The following is a 23,809-nucleotide window of genomic DNA, read 5'->3' as shown; positions in this document are numbered from 1 at the left end:
TGCGCCTCCACGCTAATACGGTAGCAAATAGAGAAATTGATATTTTAGATAAGTTTACTCGGCGGCGAATTAGCAGAGTGGTGTTCAGAGTGTTGGATAGAATGCCTCGTGATGTTTATTCTGATTCCCTGCGCACTGAATTCAAATCTCACTTCTGCCTTTCATTCTTTCTTCCGTGGTGGATAAAATAGGGAAACAATTCAAGAAGGTGGATTGGCGAAAATGTTAGAGAGTTGAGTGAGATGTTCTTTGGTATTTGTTCCTGCTCACTGTGCTCTGCGTTCAAATCGTTCCGAAGTCAAATTTATCTTCTATGTTTTCGGGATCGATAAAATAAATGGTGGGAGTCAGTCAACAACAGCAAATTCCATGACTGTCCACCAGTTAATTAAATCATTAAAAGCAAGATAGTTTTCATCTTCTTTCTTTCTCCCCCCTCTCTCTCTCTATCTCTCTCTCTCTCTCTCTCTCTCTCTTACTGTGTGTGTGTGTGTATCTGCGTGTGTACTGTGTATATTTAAGAAGCGTGAAGACGATGCATTCGTTATAACGCTTAACAAAAGAACTAAATATTACGAGCCAACGAAATCGCTCTTCTTGCTACTAAATCTCTTTCAAATCCCATCCTACAGTTGTCTGTAGGATGAGAAGGAGACAACATGTTATACAATTCAGTTCTACAAACTCTCAAAAAGATAAGATGGTGGAGGTTAGAATACTTTTCATTTTGAGTTTGCATAAATTAGAATTGAGAACAACTACAACTAAATACTATAGAGAATTTGGTCAGGTCTCTCCCGTTTCTAACACTCTACAGCTCGCCTGGAGATCACAATAATGAATTTATTAAAAAAATCGAGAAAATTAATAATTATTCAGTAACCTGATTAAGACTGTTCAGATTGCTATAAAAATACAAGTGTGATACTAGTAATATAATAGCGTGTTTATTTCCAACGTTATCAATATTATAAATAGCAACAGTAGATTAATATTAGAGAATTTAGAAGAAATATTAGGGATTAAGTTACATTATTTTTTGACTGAGCACCGAGGGGAAACAGAAGGTACATGGCCTATTGGTTAGAAAGCTGCACCCCCACAATCACAAAATCGTAGTTCGAATCTCGCAACGGGCAGTGCGTTGTGTTTTTGAACCAAGCACTTCGTCTCGCGTTGCTCTGCGATTAATTGATGGCAGTCTCTGATCTGTGGCACACTGGGCATTTGTACAGACAATGTCGATTTGACGGAGAGTATGAGCCAATGTACACCACAAACATATGATCACTATAATCAAATCATTTGTATAGGCTGTGGAACTCTCATCTATTGTCTACGATAGGAGAGAACACGAAGAGAGACAACTCAGAACATTTCTGACTAATACATAGGGTTCTAAGTTAATCTTGAGAAGCTTCTGTTCTCCTCACTTGTTCACAGTCTTTGATTATTTTCCTTCCTCCCTTTTGTCTTCAAAGTACCATTCAGCACACTTCTATTCCATTTCCGTTCCTCATTCTCTCTGCTGTTTTTATTTTGACTGATTTGCACCTTTTTCCCTATTTTCGCTTTGTATTCCAGACAAAGGGTCAATATCCGAAACATTGAATTTTACTTTATTCTATCCCCTGAGTAATTATATGCTTGCGTACTCGCGTTCTTTGTTTCATTGTTTTCCTGAGACTTCTTGGTTACACATTAACAATGTTTTAGACTTAAGGAGAGTGAGCCATTGCCTGGTTACAGACACAATACATACAATTATAAAATACGGATCACGAAGTCATAGGTCTGATATACCGGGTGTCCCCACAAAATTGACGTAATTTCGGAGTCTAATAACATAGCCAATTCGCGCTCAAATGATCTCAAATTTTAACCAAATGTGTAAAATCTAAGTTTGGATCGGGCATGCCAGTGATAATGACAATGTGCTGTTGACATGGCTATCCTGTTCGCCAGATTTGACACCTTGTGATTTTTTTTACAGGCTATGTGAAAGGACTGGTCTATATCCCACATTTTCCTACAAGCCTAGAGGAACTCAAGCAGAGAATCACTGAGGTGCTAGAGAATTACGCAAGGCATGCTACAACACGTTTAGCAGGAGCTGGACGTGTATCGTGTCATAGGCGGTGCGCATATTGAGCGTTTGTGAAGCTTCGTCAAATCGGTTATAAAATCTACATCCTTCTGAATCTTTTGTTCGAATTTTGATAAATAAATCTTTTATTGTTCAGTATGGAGCCTATTTAATTTCGTTTGTCTAGGACATGTAGTTGGAAAATTTTAAAATATTGAATATATTCTTTTCTACTCTAGGTATAAGGCTCGGAATTTTTGGAGAGGGGGCCAGTCGATTAGATCGACTCCAGTACGCAACTGGTACTAAATTTATCGACACCGAAAGGATGAAAGTTAAAAGTCGACCTCAGCGGAATTTGAACTCAAAACGTAAAGACAGACGAAATACCGCTAAGCATTTCATCTGGCGTGCTAAAGTTTATTTCTTTATTGCCCACAAGGGGCTAAACATAGAGGGGACAAACAAGGACAGACAAAGGGATTAAGTCGATTACAACGACCCCAGTGTGTAACTGGTACTTATTTAATCGACCCCGAAAGGATGAAAGGGTAAGTCGACCTCGGCGGAATTTGAACTTAGAACGTAGCGGCAGACGAAATACCGCAAAGCATTTCGCCCGGCACGTGAACGCTTCTGCCAGCTCGCCGCCTTATCATAATATTGAATATAATGTTGATTCTCTATTACAGCTAGATACAAACTCTCTCTCTCTCTCTCTCTCTCTCTCTCTCTCTCTCTCTCTCTCTCTCTTGCTGTTCTTATACAAGAATGTTGTTGACAGTGACTTCGAAGTTCTGCCCAGCTATGCCATCGTCGGAAACTTCGAAGTCACTCTCAACAACATTCTTGTATAAGAATAACAAATTTGTACTCCACAAAAGATTAATGTAAAATTGTACATAAACACACATACGCGCATACACACACACACACACACACACACACACACACACACACACACACACACAGATTGATTGATTGATTGGTATATTGTTTGATTGATAGCAGCCTCTCGAAGTCCGAGAAAGACAGTACTGCAAGCTCTTGCTGAACAAATGATTTGGTTATAATGTACATTAGCTCATTCCCTCCATCAAGTCGACATTGCCTTTATAGGTGCACAGTGTACCACAAGTTAGGTGTCGAAATGATCACAGAGCAACACGAAATGAAGGTTTTGTTATTTTATCGACTCCAAAAAAAATGAAAGGCAAAGTCGAGCTCGGCGGTATTTGAACTCAGAACGTAAAGACGGATGAAATTCTGCCAAGAATTTTGCCCGGCGTGCTACCGATTCAGCCAGCTCGTCACCTTCGAAGGTTTTATAATATTGAAAATTATAGAACAAATGATGTCAAATTGAGAATCATACAGTGATGAAGGAGGTTGTCGTTGTTTATCGTCGTCGTCATCATCGTTGTCGTTGTTGCTTTTGTTGCACTATTATTGTTGCTATTACTACTGCCTCTGCTAAAGCCGCGAGTTAGCACGCCGGACAAAATGCTTAGCAGTATTTCGCCTGTCCTTACGTTCTGAGCTCAAATTTCGCCGAGGTCGATTTTTCATCCTTTCGGGATCGATAAAATAGGTTGCAGTCAAATACAGCGGACGATGTAATCGATTTCATCTCCCCCCCACCCCACACTCACAAGCTGCTGTCCATGTGCAAACATTTTAAAAACCATTATCGATACTACCGTTGTCGTTGTTACTGAATTTCAGGTTAATATTAATCGCACAAACTTGTGATCAAAAGCATTCCATCATTGCTTACTCTTTACTCTTTACACTTTACTCTTTACTTGTTTGTCATTTGACTGCGGCCATGCTGGAGCACTGCCTTTAGTCGAGCAAATTGACCCCAAGACTTATTCTTTGTAAGCCTAGTATTTATTCTATCAGTCTCTTTTGCCGAACTGCTAGGTTACGGGGACGTAAACACACCAGCAGCGATTGTTGGGGGTACAAACACACACACACAAATACACACATATATATATACATATACATATATACGACAGGCTTCTTTCAGTTTCCGTCTACCAAATCCACTCACAAGGCTTTGGTCGGCCCGAGGCTATAGTAGAAGCCACTTGCCCAAGGTGCCACGCAGTGGGACTGAACCCAGAACCATGTGGTTGGTAAGCAAGCTACTTACCACACAGCCACTCCTGCGCCTATATTGATTGTTTTTTTTTTTTTTTAGGTATAGATCTATATTATCCAATACACTCCTCCTTTTAAGACAGGTAGAGCATGTTATTTGATGTACATGTGGCTGTTATTTCTACCCGATCGAGTGATCACATATAAACGTCCTCGCTGTTGTTTTTACTCTTGTTTAACGCCTGACCAAAATTCCAGTGGGTGAACCTATGATCAAAAGCGTTCCAGCTATGGCCATCCAACCATATTGTTCAGCTACAGTATGTCTGTGATTAAAGTCTCCAATATATTCTTAGGGTGTGATTCGAGAGAGAATATAGTTACTATTTCTAGAAAGTCGAACTATTTTGTAGAGGCTGGTTCCCTAGTTGGCAGGCATGAATGACAACAGACGTGATGGAGATCGACTTTAGTCTACATGGTGGAGGATGTGAAGGAGGAGGAGGAGGAGGAGGAGGGGGAGAAGAAGAAGAAGAAGAAGAAGAAGAAGAAGAAGAAGAAGAAGAAGAAGAAGAAGAAGAAGAAGAAGAAGAAGAAGAAGAAGAAAATGTTATGCAGAACGTTAACCGAAAATCAAGTTTGGGTTATTGCCAATTATTTTTATAACTGTGATATGTTTTTTTTATTTCGCTTTTTATTTTTTTTCCCACCCTGGGAGAGAAGGTTACAGTTGAATAGTAGAGGATAGTATGTCACGTGGTGAATAAATATGGCATCTTGTAATGTCGCAGGAAATAAAAAGCCACGATGACAAGCAACAACTACAACAACAACAATATCATAATAATAATAATAATAATAATAATAATAATAATAATATTAATAATAATAATAATAATAATAACGACAACAACAACAATAATAAACATTAGGTATGATAAAAATTATTCAGACAAATACATAACAAACACACCAGGACTAACAAATATATATAGCATACAGTAAATAGTACTACTAGGCACCGCACACATCCTACGTAAAACAGTAAAAATAAGAACATCACAACAAACCACAGCACATACCCAAGGCACACAGAACTGCGCTCGGTAGTGAAGTGAAAGCACGTTATAAAAATAAAACAACTGAACAATAATAATAATAATAATAATAATAATAATAATAATGATGATAATAATAATAATCTGAAAAATAATATAAAATAGCACGTACAACTGAAGGCACACAGAATTGTGCCTGGTTGCTAGTTGTGCAGAAAAAACAAACGTATGCAATAAAAATAAGACTACACGATGGAAAGTATTTCTGCATTTGCCAGAAGGACAGCTTAAATACGAAACATTCAAATACTTAACGAGGGCAGGTAGTTTGTAGAAGGGCAAAGTACAACAGCAACAGTGGAACGAAAATAACAATAACAACAACAACAGTAATAATAACAACAACAACAGTAAAAGAACTCCAAGGATAACCACAACAATAACAACAGCAGCAACAACAAACAACATCAACAGCAATAACAATAATGGTAACTAGAGCAACAACAAGAACAAGAACAGCTGCTGCTGCTACTACTACTACTACTACTACTACTACTACTACTACTACTACAATATTAATGAAATTCTAACTTTGGAAATGACCACCGATTTATAGTTTGAAGAGACCAATCAAACTCAGCGTTTACATTATTTATATCTGTTTTATTGATCCACTGTGGGGTGATTGGTAGCGTGACATGCAGATATTTTCACTACTGAAATTTTAAGTTGACCGCAAAAGGATTTAACTAGATCAGTTGTCAATCATGTGTGACTTGCGTTTGGTCTAGTTTGATTTGGTTTAGTTTGGTTTCGTTTGGTTTGGTTTGGTAACATGCTTTAGGTGTTTCTGTAGTCACGAGCAGGTGCAGACACCCTCTCGGTACATTGATTCTTGACACAACGGTGTATTTAAGATGTGACAGCTAAAGAGCAGGAGGGTTACCCCAACCGTCGGCTGATAACTAGAGTAACATGAAATGAAGTACCTTGCTCAAGGACACAAAATGCACCCAATTACAGGGATTGAATTCACGAACTTTTGTCTTGAATTGAAAGCTCTAACCACTAACCTACGGCGCATACGCAGGTAAATATGTATTGTAAGGCAATTTTTTCACAACAATGGAAGAATAATCAGCTGGTGGTAAGTGAGAGAACAAGCAATTCAGTCAAATAAAATCTCAGTCCTTACAAAGAGAAAGGTTATTAGCGTCAATAATAAATTTTGTTGAGAAAGTCAAGGGAGACAACTTCGAAATACAAATTAATAAAAGAAAACTAAATGGGGATATATAGAAGGAAGGTCATCTTATCTTTCGTGTGTACAGTGATAATTCTATATATGCTTCTGTCTTGTTAGACTTCTTCCAGCGAAGCATTTTCATATTCGTAGTTGTGTGTGTGCGTGTTTATATGTATGTATGTATGTATGTATGTATGTATGTATATGTATGTATGTATCATATGTGTGCTCATACCTGTTCGTGTACACTTCTTTCTATATCTGTTATTATATGCATGTTTTGAGATTTGGACATTATATTAGCGATGGTATGTAAAACATGCTGATAATGCTGCTGAGGTTTAGAATCATTCGACAAGCATTTCTGATAACTTATTAGAGTAATTAGTTTCCAGAGAATCTTTGGCAAAACACTTCAACCGACATGTGCACTTTACCTGGTATACCACGTTTCGTAGAATGTACACTGATTGGGTCAACAGCTTGCATCTGGTAGAAATAGCAACCGAATCCCCCGGGAACTAATCATACTCTACCGTCTAGTGCATGGAAGTAATCACTGGAGGTTGTAATTTTAGGTACACCATGATTGCATAAAACACCGTATGGTTACTTTTGTAAAGACAATGTTGGCTTAGCATGAATCTGAGACAACTCATGTGATAGGTCACTGATTCACTGAGAAATTCCCTTCAAATATCCTACAATCCATATTTTTATGAGGTAATGTAATTTTTCATAAACTTTGTGATCTATTTGTTTTGTGATTTATTTGTTTTGTGATTTATTTTTCTAAAAGTCTCGCTCAGAAATTCTTTGTTTTCAGTCGTATACAGATCAACTGATCTATATACGAGGGGGTGCTGGAAACTTCCTGGCTTTAAGGATTTCGAGAAAGGCCCGGTTGCAGGCCCAGCCTTCGGTGTTCTTTTACAGAGATTAGAAAAACTGAAGGATCGCTGCAACAAGTATGTGAATCTGAGAGAGGAATATGTTGAATAAAATCATAATTAACTGATCCTCCTGTATTTTCTTTTACCCATAGCCAGAACTTTTTAGCAACCCCTCATATTCATAGAATCAGCTTGTAAGTGGTTGAGTGTGAGGAAAAAGATCGGCCTTTGAATAACTGATACAATCCATTTGAAGGGATTATTTAAAGTTTCACCAGTTTCTCTCACGAGACTTGGGTCGATCCTAGACTATGGTAAAAGATATTTGCCTCGAGATATCTCAATGTGGAATTACACATGTGTTCTTAGCAACTGTTAGTAAACTTGCGAACCATTTGGCTATATTGTGCTTACTTAGTAAAGTAGTAAAGATTCCATTTAGATCTCTTTACTACTATAATCTGACGCGTAATCACTAAATGCCTGAAATGGTGTCTTAAATCCCAACTATTTGCATCGATGTGAGCATGCAGAAAGCAGCAAAGTATATCAATGCAAATCGAGAAGCTATACTTACCGACGATGTATTACAAGTGGACTCGTTTGACAATGCCACAGGCAGTAACATGACTATGTAATCAGAGCAGTTACGACAGACTGGAAGGTGGTTATCGGTTACAACAACCACCCATTGGTGAAATTCGGAGAGAAGATTGTTTGCTTTTGCCTATATCAGAATTTTATTCAAAGAAAGAAAAAAAAAATCAGAGAGTGAAAGAAGACAATATAAAACAAATAAAACTTCAGTGAAATGGAGATCCTATCGTATATGTGCAGCCATTTAAGTCGGAGCTGATCAATGTTTCTACTATCTTTCATAATCCTTTCATAATCCTTTCTCGGCTTGAAATTTGGGGAAATGGGATGGATAGTCGACTACATCGATCCCAGCACTCAACTGGTACTTATTGTCTTGATCCCGGTGGTATTTCGTCCGTAAGGACGGACGAAATACCGCTAAGTATTTTGCCCGACTCGCTAACGATTCTGGCAGCTCACCGCATTTCTTTCTTTAATAATAGCATACGATCTATGATGAACCCCGGCTTATAAGGTTGGAGTTTTATTCGGCTTCCGTGGTGTATAAGTGACTAGAATTATAACACTCCACCTTGAACAGGATGTTAGTCAATGTTAGGATTAGTTTCTCAGTTATTTCTAGAACTCATTTACAGCTGAGTGAAGTGGAGTGACCCGAAAGTAAATATTTTGCTCAAGAATGCAGCAGGCTGGAAATCGAAACCACGATTGTAAGATCATGAGTGCAACAGACTAACTACTAGGTCACACGTCTTCACTTTTACAGAGCATACATTTATTTATTTAGACAATCATTCTTCAACCGATCGACCAAAAATCTTTTCAAATGTGGCTTGACAATATTTTCAGCCAAAACGGGTGTAGTGTGATCGTTTGTCTAGCTGTATGATTACGTAGATGTATAAGTATTTATTTGCATAATGTGTGTGCGTGTGTTTGTGTATCTCTCTTTTACTCTTTTACTTGTTTCAGTCTTTTTGACTGTGGCCATGCTGGAGCACCGCCTTTAGTCGAGCAAATCGATCCCAGGACTTATTCTTTGGAAGCCTAGTACTTATTCTATCGGTCTCTTTTGCCGAACCGCTAAGTTACGGGGACATAAACACACCAGCATCGGTTGTCAAGCGATGTTGGGGGGACAAACACAGGCATACAAACACATACACACATACATATATATATATACATATATACGACAGGCTTCTTTCAGTTTCCGTCTACCAAATCCACTCACAAGGCTTTGGTCGGCCCGAGGCTATAGTTGAAGACACTTGCCCAAGATGCCACGCAGTGGGACTGAACCCCGGACCATGTTGTTGGTAAGCAAGCTACTTAGCACACAGCCACTCCTGCGCCTATATTGATTTTTGTTGTTTTTTTTTTAGGTATAGATCTACTCCTACACCTATACATACATACATACGCATATACGCACACATAAACACACTTACGCGTACATGTTTGTATATTCTTCGTACAAATCTGAGTTATATGCAACAAAGAAAAAACGAAATATTTTATTTTTTAGAGCGGTGAAACTGGAAGCTGATAAAGCTATAAATAATAGCGTGCAAATTTTGGGTAAAAAATTCCTTTGGATAGAGAAGTCGAAGGCTGCACTGACCCTGTACCTACTGGAAACGGTGTAATAAATATGACTATATAAAGTGACATCATACTAACCTTCTCCCAAACTGACTCTAGAGCCGTCGTGTTACCGAAGGCTAGAAAGTTTCTGGCGTCCATTTTACTCTGTAGATTCTGAAAGATATTGTCATATAGCACTGAGCTTATTTCGTAGGTTAGGAGGAACGTGGAACCTTGTTCGTTGTAGGAATCAAATATAGATGTTAACTCTGCAATATATAAGAACAACAGAATGATACCTTGAAATATATATATATGTATGTATGTATATATGTATGTATGTATGTATGTATGTATGTATGTATGTATGTATGCATGTATGCATGTATGTATGTATGTATGTATGTGGAGAGAGAGAGAGAGAGAGAGAGAGAGAGAGAGAGAGAGAGAGAGGGTCGTAAAGAATATGCAAGAGAGAAATTATATAATTTTTAGATATGGATAATTTTTGTTTTAGTCTGTTTACAGATGAGCTCTAATCGAGGACATTTATAATCGAAACGATGACATTTTGCCCATCCCTAAAGTTTTTGAAGATGTGTGGTCGAGTAGTTAGAGTGTTGGGCTCACCATCATTAGATCGTGGTTTCGATTCTTTGACCGGGTGACTCCCTGTGTCCTGGGGAAAGGCACCCTAGTTGAGCAAGGCTCCAATACACTCAAAATGTGTCCCAGTAGCATCTGAGGAATATCCTTGTTATACTCCGTTCAAATGAAAGTCTTGGACTCTCAGCCTTATCGATCATGGTAGAATGAAAGGCAATGTTACATTTGGCGGCATTTGAACTCAGAATGTATACATTCGCAACAAATACCACAACCCATTTTTTCCGACGCTCTAACGATTTTGCCTGCCATTTCAAGCAGGTTGTGCAACCACGCAGTAACTCCCCCCACCCCACCCCGGCGGCTGGAAGCATATAACATTGGCGGTTGCTCTTCTTGTTGTTATTGTTATTGCGTAACCCTAGGTCAATTTTGAACTAAGCACACCAATAATTAAATACAACAAAGCCATGAACATTGTTTCTTTTTTTTTATTCCTTACTCTTTCCACTCTTGTTATTCGAGGAAGATTTGGCTGCTATTTCCAGCAGGTCCAGTGACTCTTAAGTAAAGATTCTTCTTGTGTTGATTTGCTGCTGTTGTTGTTTTGGTGGTGATAGTTGTCATCGTTATGGTCGTGGTATAAGTGATAGTATAGTTTGCGACAATGGTTATTGCATGTTGTGGCAATGCCAATATGATCGGTCGTAGTTGGTACGAAATAAAGTGTGATATAAGTGTTGCTCGCGATGATTGCGATGGTTGAGGTTGTGACATTAGTGACAATTTATTGCGATAGCTGTGATAACAGTGGTGGTGGTGGTCGTCGTCGTCGTCATCGTCGTAGTGTTAGCATTAGTGTCAGTGTTTTACGGTTGTGATCATGTTAGTACTAGTAGTAGTAGTAGTAGTAGTAGTAGTAGTAGTAGTAGTAGTAGTAGTAGTATCAGCAGCAGCAGCAGCAGCACCACCACCACCACCAGCAGCAGCAGCAGCACCAGCAGCACCAGCACCAACAGTAGTAGTAGTAGTAGTAGTAGTAGTAGTAGTAGTAGTAGTAGTAGTAGTAGCAGTGGCTGTGGTAGTGGTGGTTGTGGTGGTGGTTGTGGTGCTGGTGAAGTCGGCGGCGGCGGTGGCGGTGCTGGTGGTGATGATAATAGCGTTAATGGTGGCATTGGTTACAGTTTGTGATGAAGGTGGTGGTGCCGTCGATGATACGTGTGTCGACAGGGATGACCGTGGTTTATGGTGGCGATAACGGCGACAGCGGTGGTGGTGATGGTGGTGGTGATTTTAGTGGCAGTGCCTGATGTAGTGGTTGCAATCCTAGTTTTGGTTTTGGTGATGAGGGAGGGATCTATTGAATAGAAACGGAGACAAACAGCAAAAAGGAAGCAATTAAGTAGAATGTACCTTTGTTGTCAGCATCGTATATAACAGTCAGGGTATCCAAGGAAATATTTATTTGTCTGATCAGATCAGAAAAGAGAGCTTGGTAGTCTGCAAAGGACGCCCTCATCGATAATGCTGGTGGCATGAGTTTAGATTGGTGCTTCGGAAATGAAGTCTCGTATCCGGGCAGGAAACCAAATACGCTAATGTATGGAATAAAAAGCTGCTCACAAACAACAAACAAGCAGTTTTCGCGACTCCGGGTTCGTGTGTCCAAAACAATGATTAATTCGTTGGAATGGTTTTGGCAGACTGCAAAATATAGAATACGGTGTTGCTTAAAAAACAGAAACCTTTCACGATGGGACAGAACAAAATAGAAATAAATATCAATTAATAACAGAATAAAGTTTAACAATTAGATAGTCAATTAGTCAGTTAATTGATTAATTTGTTAGTGGAATAAATTCGGAAGAATGTTAGCTAACAATAAATTCGATTGCTGTTTGAATTATCTCCCCTTCGACGAAATGTAATGTTCAAAGAACTTTCAATACTACAAGCCGTCGAATTGAGAGAGTCGCTAGAGTGTTGGATAGAATACCTAACTATATATTATCCGGCTCTGTCCACTCTGAGTTCAAATCCAGCCGAGACCTAATTTGTCTTTAATCCCTTCGGAATTGATATGTAAAGTACTAGCTCACATACATAAAATACCATGCCAGGATTGATTTTCCTCTCTCTCTCTCTCTCTCTCTCTCTCTCTCTCTCTCTCTCTCTCTCTTTCTCTCTCTCTCTCTCTCTTTCTTTCTTTCTCATCAAGACCCTACTCGTTTTTCTTCACCATACTGCACATAAGACAACAGTTTACGGCAACTGAATTTCAGCCAACTACTCTGTCTTCATTATAAATATACAAACATTTTAGTAATAGATGAAAAATAAATATGATTCAAGTATAGGCTTTTGGTTATACACTCGTATGTGTAGAATACATGATGTAGTTGCATGTAACAGAACTTGAGTGATTTACGCTAGCCCTTCACTGAGAAATTTAGGATACAACGTGAGCGATAATGGTGTAAAGAGAGATGATATCTATGGTGAAACTAGAGGGCCAGGAGAGAAGAAGGAGTTAAAGTTAAAGAGGAGGGGGGTATGGTTGATATCGTAGCTGTGGGAGGGAAGGGCAGCAACAAGGGATGCAAAGAGGTCGTCGCTGTAGTCGGAGAAGTTACAAGCAGAGACAATGAGGTAGGAAGGGTTTTCGGGTTTGTGGATCTCGGGGAATAAATAGATAGTGGGTTACTAGAGGTTGCGGACGTCACGGAAGGAGTTAGTGAGTGAGGAAGGAGCAGGAAATGAGCTGAAAAGTCGGTGGAGCAAACAAGAAGTTGGTTGTGAGCTTGGGATCAGAGGGCATGGGATGAGAGAAGAGGCGGTTACGGAGTTGTCGCATAGCTTTGGTTATGTGTGTGTGTGAGTGTGTGCGACCATGTGTGTATGAGAAAGAGAGAATGTGTGTGTCTGTGTGTACATGTATACATTTCATGTGCATGTTTGTATATATATGAATATGTGTATGTATGGCTGGAGCTATTAATACTGAGCGAAACCTTCTAGGCAATTTTCAAAAGTGGTTGAAGATCGAAAAGGCACCATAGATTTCCACTGCATAAAGCTACAGTTTTTCTGTCTGCCTATACATCGACGTTACTAGATTTGACAATTTCCTCTGAATGTTATCAATGTTGGTGCGAAGTGTTGGCCTAGTTTTCATTCGTATTTGGGTTTAAGTTATTTATTATTCTTGGTTAATTCGTTGTTCTGATGTTTGTCAATAGTGACGTGAAGAAAGAGGGGGGAGGGCGGGAGAGAGAATGAGAGAGAGAGAGAATGAGAGAGAGAGAGAGAATGAGAGAGAGAGAGAAAGAGAGGCAGTGAGAAGAGTTTAACAGTACCCCGTCTGTCTGTACAAGTCGAATCTATTTTAAAATGTTTGGTTTATTTTTTTTTAATTTTTGCTTTTCAGAAATAATAGTTGTGTGTTGCTATAATAAAAAGGTTGGTTGTTTATATTTGGTCAGATAGAAATGCACATATGTACGAAGGAAGATACAGATGTCTAAGTGTGAGACAGTATAAATACATATATACGCAAATACATTATACAGTTTATACATATATGTATATAGCTAAAAATATAACTGGATAGATTGAGAAACGAATAGGCACGAATAGTTGTATAAAGATGTGTGGAGGTGTATGCCAAGGTGTATATAATCAAACTATGAAACGTATAATTTTATATTTTCTACACAATATGTTAACTTTACGCAACGCAGCATTTAATTCATTTTACCATATGTTCAAGATGTGTATATATGTATATATATATATATATATATATATATATATATATATATATATATATATATATATATATATATATATATATATATATATATATATATAATAAAGTAAAGTTGTGGAATACCGTACGAGTGGAAATATATATGAAAGAAGGTTTGAAAATGCACTTATTTTTTAAAAATATTTATTTACTTAACCGGTTTCACTTTTTTAGAAAAAGATTATCAAAAGTCTTTGAGAATAATAAAAAATGTTAAAAAACAGTTCGAGTATTAAAATGCATATATACATTCTTTGATGATAAAATATATTTAAAGTATAAAGCTTTGTATGAACTTTGTATTGTTACATACTGATTATCACACATTCTCTGATATTAAAATGAAAATGTTAAAAACAGTGTATGAAAATACACATATGGAATAATACATATACATATTCTTTGACAATACATATACATATTCTTATACATATTCTTTGACAATACATATACATATTCTTATACATATTCTTTGACAATAAAGTTGAAGAGGAACTGACCTGGCTTTTTCCTCTTGTGTATATTGAGGGAATGTTTTACTGTCTTAAGAGACAGTATGACTGGCTAGCTGGGGTGGGAGGGAAGAAGAGTTAAAAAGGATTTTTTTATTTTATTTTTGGTTGGTCTGTGACAGTCTGTCATGGTTATATATATATATATATGTATAGATTTGTGTGTGCGCGCGCGCGCAATAGCGCGCGATATAACCTTATATTCGTATTGAATGTGTTTTAGCTTTATTTTTGCAACCTTATTTCGCGGTTGCAAACCTTTACATATTTTTCATATTTTGTTTCTCCAAATTTATTATATATTAAGGATTAATGATCTTTGTATTATTCTTCATATACCTTTTTGTTATATATGTATTTTTCTTGATGTTCTTCCTTAATTTTTTTTTTTTTTTGTTTAGATCTGTTAATTAGAAATGTTGTAAAACTTACAATCCATTATAAAACATTGTCACTTGCCGGATTTACTTTGCTCATCTGACATTTTTGGAGTCATTGAGATTACGGTCGTTAGTTTTACACACGGCCTTAGAAGTATGTTGTGTCCCTGAGCTGGGTACTCCATTAGACGTTGCTCCAGTTGCAATTGGGAATTAACCCTGCAAAGAAGCGGCAAACCATTTAGGAGTTGTCTAATACTCACAACCACCTAAACGCCTCTCAAATCTGAATGCTTTCCGACATCATGAACCTGTGGGCTCGATGCTGAATTTAAACACTTACAGGCAACATCAGCAATTTTTTTTTCGCCCTAACATTTATAGATTTCATAAGTATACCTTGTTCGTCATGTGTTTCTTTTCCCATTCATAACGTGCCTCTATATCTGATCCTCTCTCTCTCTCACACACACACACACGCACACACAGAGCTTATGTCTTGGGAAGGTCATCACACAAATAATAATAAACACGCATTTCGTTAAAGAATGCATCACCTCCAAACTGCACACTAAATCCATTAATTGGTCGGCAGGAAAATTGTTAAAAATCAGTGTGGTCGTTTATTGTTATAGGACACAACAATATTTATTTAAACACACGAATTCACACCAAGAATCTTGCTAACAAAATACAAAAATGAAGTCCGTAGTTGGTATAAGGAACAACTTTCAGGAACAATAATAGTTTATTGGCGTAGAAGGTTGTAGATTTCTCCCATATCGAACTTCGATATGCTGAAAAAAAGTTATTTTATATTTCAAGATTGGCATCTAGGGTTGCTATGAATGCGAATAGATATCCAACATCAGGGATTGGAGCAGGTAAAAATCCAGATTACATCTGTTTCGTAACTAGCAGAACGTCGGAAGTAATAATTTCTCAACGAGGAATACTCCACTAGCTATTTATCAGGCCGAAGACACCTTATTTAAATGAAGGTTACATTGTCGTAAAGGGATACCGAGTCAAGGTATCTTCATCCTGATGAATAGCCAGTGGAGTACTCCTCCTTGAATAGCTATTAATTCTGAGGTTCTGCTAGTTAGGCAACAGATGTAGCCTGGATTTTACCTACCCCATTCCCTCAATTTGAATTATTATTCACATTCATAGCAACCCTAGATGCTAATCATCGTAATATATATGCATATACGTATATGTATATATATGTATATGTGTGTGCGTGTGTATATATGTCTATATATGCGTGTATATATAAATATGTGTTTTATATATATATATATATATATATATATATATATATATATATATATATATATATATATATATATAATATATATATATATATATAATATATATATATATATATACTTTGGGTATGGTAGATGAGTTTAGCAAAAATTTAGATTCAGATGAATATGGTACTTAGGTTGAGGCACCAGAATTTAGTACGGTATTATCGATACAATTTCTAAGTAAGGTGATTAAAATCAAAATAAGCAACAAGGATATCTAGAGGTAATGCAGTACGATCGTTTCATGCAACTCCATTTAATTGAACAATGCAATCATTACATCAGTTGGTGTAATGATTGCATTGTTCAATTAAATGGAGTTGCATGAAACGATCGTACTGTATTACCTCTGGATATCCTTGTTGCTTATTTTGATATATATATATATATAGTTTTATATATATAGATAGATAGATAGATAGATGCATACATACATACATACATACATACATACATACATACATACATACATACATGCATACATACATACATACATATATTTATACACACGCGTGCGTACCCGTACACATACACACACATTTTAATGGACAAATGGGATTAAAAAACATACGCAATGTAGCACATAATTTATTTATACGTTCGAAGCTGATGATTCAATCCATCACAACGCAAAGTTCCTTTCTATGTCTGCGTTTCTTTATTTGTAAAATGTGACTAAAAATAGCATTGAAAATATAACAACCTTACTTCCGACTTCCGTTAACGATGAAAATATATACAACATAAATGTATCATTACGAATTCCATTTAACAAGGAAAAGCTCGCTTTTATCTAACTTTCTCTTCTTGCTGTTTGTAACTTCCTATGTCTAGCATTCTTGACTATCATTGTTAACAGTCTACTACTACTACACACACACACACACATACATATACATATATGAACATATATATATATATATATATATATATATATATATATATATATATATATGCGAGTAAAAATAAATAGAAAAAAAGGTGGATGTTTTTGTATGATTGTGTATAGAGGAATATATTATTTTGCTTAAAAGAGTTCCAACACTGTCTGTTTTTTATGTTTTATTTATATTCCTGCAGAACTAATGTGGGGTATAGAATATGGAATATACAATATATAATATAATATACAATATATAATATAAAATAAAATAAAAATGGATGGCACCATGAAATAAAGTATTGAATGTAGATGAAATATTGAGTGTTCAATATAAAGGATCAAATATATAAATATATAAATATATAAAGCCTTTATATATATATATTTATATTTATATATTTATATATTTGATCCTTTATATTGAACACTCAATATTTCATCTACATTCAATACTTTATTTCATGGTGCCATCCATTTTTATTTTATTTTATATTATATATTGTATATTGTATATTATATTATATATTGTATATTCCATATTCTATACCCCACATTAGTTCTGCAGGAATATAAATAAAACATAAAAAACAGACAGTGTTGGAACTCTTTTAAGCAAAATAATATATATATATATATATATATATATATATATATATATATATATATATATATATATATATATATATATAGAGAGAGAGAGAGAGAGAGAGAGAGAGAGAGAGAGAGAGAGAGAGAAAGGTAGAAAAGAATTTCGTTGAAGGATTTTCTCCATGTACTAAGTTGTAGTGAAAAAGTATATGGTAAAAGAAGGTAAAAAAGTATATGGTAAAAATGCAGACAAATTGTATATTTTTAATATATTTTAAAGGATAGAATATTATGATAGTCTACCGGTTTCGCATTTCGCTAATCATGACATTGAAATTGGTGAAGATATTGCAATTTCATATTTTGTTAAGGAGTTTTTAGTCCATGTTGCTTGTATGAGAGTTTGTTTGTAAAGGAAACAATCTATACACACGCGTGCGCGTGTGTGCTTGTATAAATCTGTTGATTCACAGAAGCGATAAATTACAGGACCAAATACAAATTTATGCATACATTTATATATATGAATATGCAAATACACATAGACATATATGTTAACACCTATATGCACACGCATGTATGCATGCATACGTACATACATACATACAGAAAGCATTTTAGACCTATTTATCAACCAATGAACCCGTATTTCCCCTCTTCTGCTTCCTATGTAATCAATTGAATAATAAAGATAAATATACAGAGGTATCTTGTGCGATGACTTTGCAGTGATAGATAGCACCTTCTAAACTATTAAAGAAATCGTTGTCAACTTCATAGGAATTCTTTTTCCTTCTGTTTCAAAATGATCACCAAAAAGAAGGAAGTATTTCCCGTTTATATGTTAAGATATTTAAGAAAGTAACTTTAGAAACCACTGCAATTTTATCTTTAAACATTACAAATGTGTTTAATTGTTTTACATATCTGCTCTCTTAAAGTTTTTTACAGTAATGTTTGATATACACAGGCGCAGGCGTAGCTGTGTGGTAAGAAGTTTGCTTTCCAACCACAGGGTTCCGGGTTCAACTCCATTGCGTTGCACTTTGGGCAAATGTCTTCTACTATAGCCTCGGGCTAACCAAAGCTGTGTGAGTGGGTTCGGTTGGGAAACTGAGGAAAGCGTATATGTCTTTTGTGTGTATGTGTGTGATAGACTCTCCCGTCGAAGACGACGTATGAGTGTTCAACTTTCGATGAATGAGAGAGTTGTTGATATTGCTACCCTCGTTTGAGCTTTTTGCCTTGAGGGATCTTGGACAGCAGAAAGTCAAGTTGTTTCTTGAAGATATTTACCCCAACTCCATGTACATCTCTCAGGCTTTTAACAAAATATTAAATAACTGTGGGCCCTGAAATCCCATGCTATTGCAGTACTTGGTCTTAATAGTGCAGTGACGTCCTGGTCGGGGGTTGATTCTGGCTGCTATTATCTCATTTTTTATTCGAACTGTATCTGTGTTCTTCCTTTTTAAAGGCGAAAGCGTATGATTTGAGCGATATTCGGTATCTATTTCTTGCATTCCAAGCAATGATATAGAGGCCCGTCCCGCCCCTCTTTGGTTTCTTATGGTCAATATTTTATTTGGTTGAAGAATATTTTCCTTTTGGTTAACGCTTTATATGATTAAGTGTTTAGATTATATAAAATGTTTAGTTTAAATTAAAGTGTTTGGTTTGGATAAATTGTTTAGTCTCAGTAAAGTGATTTATATAAACAAAGTATCAGTCGGAGAACTGGCAGAATTGTTACCGCGCCAAAAATAATGCTTAGCAGCATTTCTTCCAGTTTTATGTACTATATTCGAATTCCAACAAAGTCGATTTTGCCTCTTATCCTTTCGGGGTCGATAAAATAAGTACCAGTTAAGCATTGTGGTCGATCTAATCGACTTAGGAATTGCTGGCCTTGTGCTAAAATTTGAAACCAATATAAAGTGCTTAGCGTAAAAATCTAGGAAGTAGAATATGGTGCAAACGTCTAGGGCAAAGAGAGGCATTTGAATGGCAAACTTAATCCTCTGCCGATTAAACATCATGAGACGCGTCTTAATAAATTCCGTTCCGTTGCAAACATTTGGAAAAAATCTCCATTCTAGAGATAACTTCTCTTCTTCCAACAACCCTAGGAGACGATGAAAAGGATTACGAACACTGTCTTTCTTTTTCTAATTCAGAGATAACAGAAAATATGGTGAGGTGTGTGGGGAGAACATAAATAGAGGTAGATGTAACAAGGTATTGTAAATGAGACTTCTACCTGACTTCCATCAGTATCGAAGAAAGGACAAAAAAATCCCATACAAATTTAACTCGACTACCATTCAAGCTCTAATAGCCGCCGATCCTCCCGGCCGCCCACTCGTTTATAACCACAATCCCCAGCAACGTCGTACAAGCATCCAACCAGAGCTGAAACCATGCATTAAATCTGACCAAGTATGTACAACTGGCGGCTATCTCGGTAAATATCTTCAGAAACTAAAACGACTACTATATAAGATCTGCTTCTAATAAACACGATCTTAATTACGGTAATGTTGGAATTGGTGAAGGTGTTGGTAGTTTTGAGGGTGGTCGTGGTGTTGGAGGGAAGAGGTCGGTGGTATGAGCGGCGGCGGTGGTGGTGCTGTTGTTACTGTTGGTAGTGGTAGTGACAGTGTTGGAGAGTTTGTAGTGGTGATAATTAGTGGTGGTGATGATGATGATGGTGGTGGTGGTGGTGGTGGTGGTGGTGGTAGTGGTGGTAGTGGTGGTGGTAGTGGTGGTAGTGGTGGTAGCGGTGGTGGTAGTGGTGGTAGTGGTGGTGGTAGTGATGGTAGCGGTGGTGGTAGTGGTGGTGGTTTTTGATGTGTTGTTGCTGTTGTTGTTGTTGTTGTTGGTGGTGGTGGTGGTGGTGGTGATGGTGGTGGTAGTGGTGGAGGTGGTGGTGGTGGTGGTGGTGGTGGTGGTAGTGGTGGTGGTAGTGGTGGTAGCGGTGGTGGTAGTGGTGGTAGTGGTGGTGGTTTTTGAGGTGTTGTTGCTGTTGTTGTTGTTGTTGTTGTTGTTGGTGGTGGTGGTGGTGGTGGTGGTAGTGGTGGAGGTAGTGGTGGTGGTGGTGGTGGTAGTGGTTTTGGTGGTAGCGTTGTTGTTGCTGTTGGGGGTGGTAGTGGGGGTGATAGGGATGGTGGTCTTGGTAGTTTTGGTGGTGTCTGTGGTGGTGGGGATCCAGGAGCGGTGTTGGTAATGATGGAATTCTCTGGAATTTGCTCATGGGAATATGGCGAATAGCCAAATTAAATGTGTCTACCGATGAGGATTGTAGTAGGTATTATTATTGTTGTCGATGTTGTTGTAGGTGCAGCGATTTTTGTTATTGTCGTTGTTGTGGCTTCATTTTGTGTTAATGCAATTTTCTTGCGCACCATTAGATCAGATTGCAACGAAATCTCAGGGCATTACATCATACTTTTATATATTTCTTATGACATGTTATTAATTACTAGTACGAATGTGTACGTGTGTGTGTGTGTGCGCGCGCGCGTATGTGTGTGTGTGCATGTTTGTGTATGTATGTTATACAAGTGTGAGAGCTTATGTGTGTGAGAGTAAGTAACTGTAAATGCGCGATTGTGTATGTATGAATTTATATATGTACAAACATATTTAAGCGCATGTATATGTAGGTAAGAAAGTATGTATGTATACATGTATATGTGAGTGTATGCATGTGTATGTATGTATACATGTATATGTGAGTGTATGCATGTGTATGTATATATGCATGTATGTATGTATGTATGGATGGACGGTTGGATAGATTAATACGAATTTATGTTCTCTTTCTTTTTTTAATTTAGAATAAATTTTGGCCGGCTATATACTTGGTAGCAAGGTTGTGAAGGAAAGTATCTTGTGTTCACCATCAGCCTTTAAATCTTTAGAAGGTCTCGCAAATTTTTATAGTCCAAGATAACGTGATCATTTGAAGCGTATGAATTAAGGATTTGCATCCCCTCCCCAAGATTCCGAGTTCAATCATACTTTGCTCCCGGTGGGATGGTATGTATGTATGTATGTATGTATGTATGTATGTTTGTATGGTATTATTCAGTTTATTTCAAGATTTCTTACCAATAGAGAAAGAACCGGTTTCTAACCTAGATCCAAGGCTCCTTCATTGGAATTTCAGCATCAACAACAGGGTATTTTTGTATGTATGTATGTAATAATACAAATAATATTTGAGTATATGCATATATACGTACATGTATGTACGTACCTACATACCTACATCTACATGTATATATAGATGCATATCTGAGTACAGGACGTCACAAAAAAAACGTGGAGTAAAATGAAAAACAGAACATAAAGAGAGTACAGAAAACACACAGGCCACATAGAGAACATTTCCCTCATCAGCTGCCACCATTCCAAAACTAAGCGTTTCGAAGAGTTAGGGCAGGACCCATTGTTAGAATGGCTCTTCCCGCGGAATCAAATTAAATTTGTAATGCGGAGGAATATCGTGGCTAACAGAAAACATGATAGGAAAACGAAACAGTGAAAATAAACAAGAAGGGCTAGTATGTATGTATGTATGTATGTATGTATGAGCAGATTTGTATGTTTTATGTATGTATTCTCATGCATATAGTTGCATATCTAGACATGCTCATATATATTTAGATGATAAACTTCCGGAAAGTTTTACAGATTTTTACAGTTCCAGTGACTGAATTGGATCTGTAGTCTTCGAATTCGATTCGCCTTTCTGGTTTTGAGAAGCCTAATTTCTCAAGATTACTATTTAGGCAGTGTGTTAAATATCCCAGGGCCTCAATAATTACAGGTATAAACCTGAACTTTTAATCTGGATCGAGTAACTGCAGATTTCTTAATAGTTCAACACAGGTGCTCCCTTTTTCACTGATCTCAGTTTTATGTTAACATCCACTGGGCATCTAATTTCCACAACTGTGCACAGTTTCTCTTCTCTGTCTCAAATCATTATATCAGGTCTGTTGTGCTTACATCTTATTGAGGTCTTCACTGGGACATTCTACCAGTATTCCTTTTTGTTATGGTTATGGCTTCTATCAATATTGTAGGTTCTTATTTCTTTGTCTTCGGGATTTTCCTTCCGACGGATTTCATTATAAAGTGTTTGTCTGTCTGTCTCTATATATGTGTATGTGTCATACATACATAATGTATGTAAGTACGTATGTATTTATGTATGTATATATGTATGCACGCAGGTGTGTGTGTGTGTGGATATCCTTTGCCGATGAATATTGGCGAGAAAACTTCAAAATCCGTTGCTCGTCGACCAAATTTCCTTGCGATAGTTGTTCTGTAGGGAATTACAGGTATCATTGCCGACGTTATCGTCCATGACATCGTCACCATTGTCATCGTCGTCGTCTTTTAGACCAATATTATTGCTGGATATTTCAGCTTAATTGTTGTAGTTTACCCACAGATCAGCCTTGATTCAGCAGACTTGTAATTGAAAGCGTTCCAGCTTTGGCCACCTTGTTCTTCTCCTAGTTATTGCCTGTCTACGGTAACTTTATCCACTATGTGCCCGATTCACTTATAAGCATTGAGGGTGTAATTCAAAAGTGTTTTGGCTGATATTTCTAGCTGGTCAAGCGACCATATAAAGGTTCCTTCAATGGTCTGTAGTATTGACAGATTTTGTGTAGCCCCCGATCAGCCCTGATCGAACAGACCTCTAATGAAAGGTACTCACTCCAACTATGACCATCTATTTTGCTATATGCAAAAACACCTACAACAACATCGACAACAATAATAATACCTACTACAATCCTCATCGGTAGACACATTTAATTTGGCTATTCGCCATATTCCCATGAGCAAATTCCAGAGAATTCCATCATTACCAACACCACTCCTGGATCCCCACCATCACAGACACCACCAAAAGGCGTTCTTTTATAAATTATTAGTGGTGTACTTAGGAATGGAAAGATAAGAGTCCTCTTTCTCGCAGGTCCAGTAACCACATAGAAGCTCTGTCGTAAGGTTACCAGGATGACCTAAATGTGTCTGGGCATTTCACTGCGACATAAAAATCAATGGCAAGAACTGTACGGGCGAGATCTTGGTGTACTGTATACCCA

General features: G+C 37.1%; 1 protein-coding gene across 3 annotated transcripts in view; it reads right to left on the bottom strand.

The window, feature by feature from the left end:
• The window catches only part of LOC106867909 (ionotropic receptor 25a), a 152,682-nt gene that overhangs the window by 45,096 nt on the left and 83,777 nt on the right, over window positions 1-23,809 (bottom strand). For all 3 annotated transcript variants that reach the window (XM_052969756.2, XM_052969755.2, XM_089355519.1), the window contains exons 4-6: window positions 11,599-11,889; window positions 9,676-9,848; window positions 7,970-8,119 (exon numbers count right to left, since the gene is read on the bottom strand). In XM_052969756.2, coding sequence (XP_052825716.1) covers window positions 7,970-8,119; window positions 9,676-9,848; window positions 11,599-11,889 — 614 coding nt within the window. The remainder of the gene's footprint in view (window positions 1-7,969; window positions 8,120-9,675; window positions 9,849-11,598; window positions 11,890-23,809) is intronic.

Source organism: Octopus bimaculoides, chromosome 7 (genome assembly GCF_046866305.1).
Source record: "Octopus bimaculoides isolate indiv1 chromosome 7, ASM4686630v1, whole genome shotgun sequence".
NCBI lineage: Eukaryota > Metazoa > Mollusca > Cephalopoda > Octopoda > Octopodidae > Octopus > Octopus bimaculoides.
Note: the sequence above shows the minus strand (reverse complement) of the source record. Positions and strands in the feature narration are given on the sequence as shown.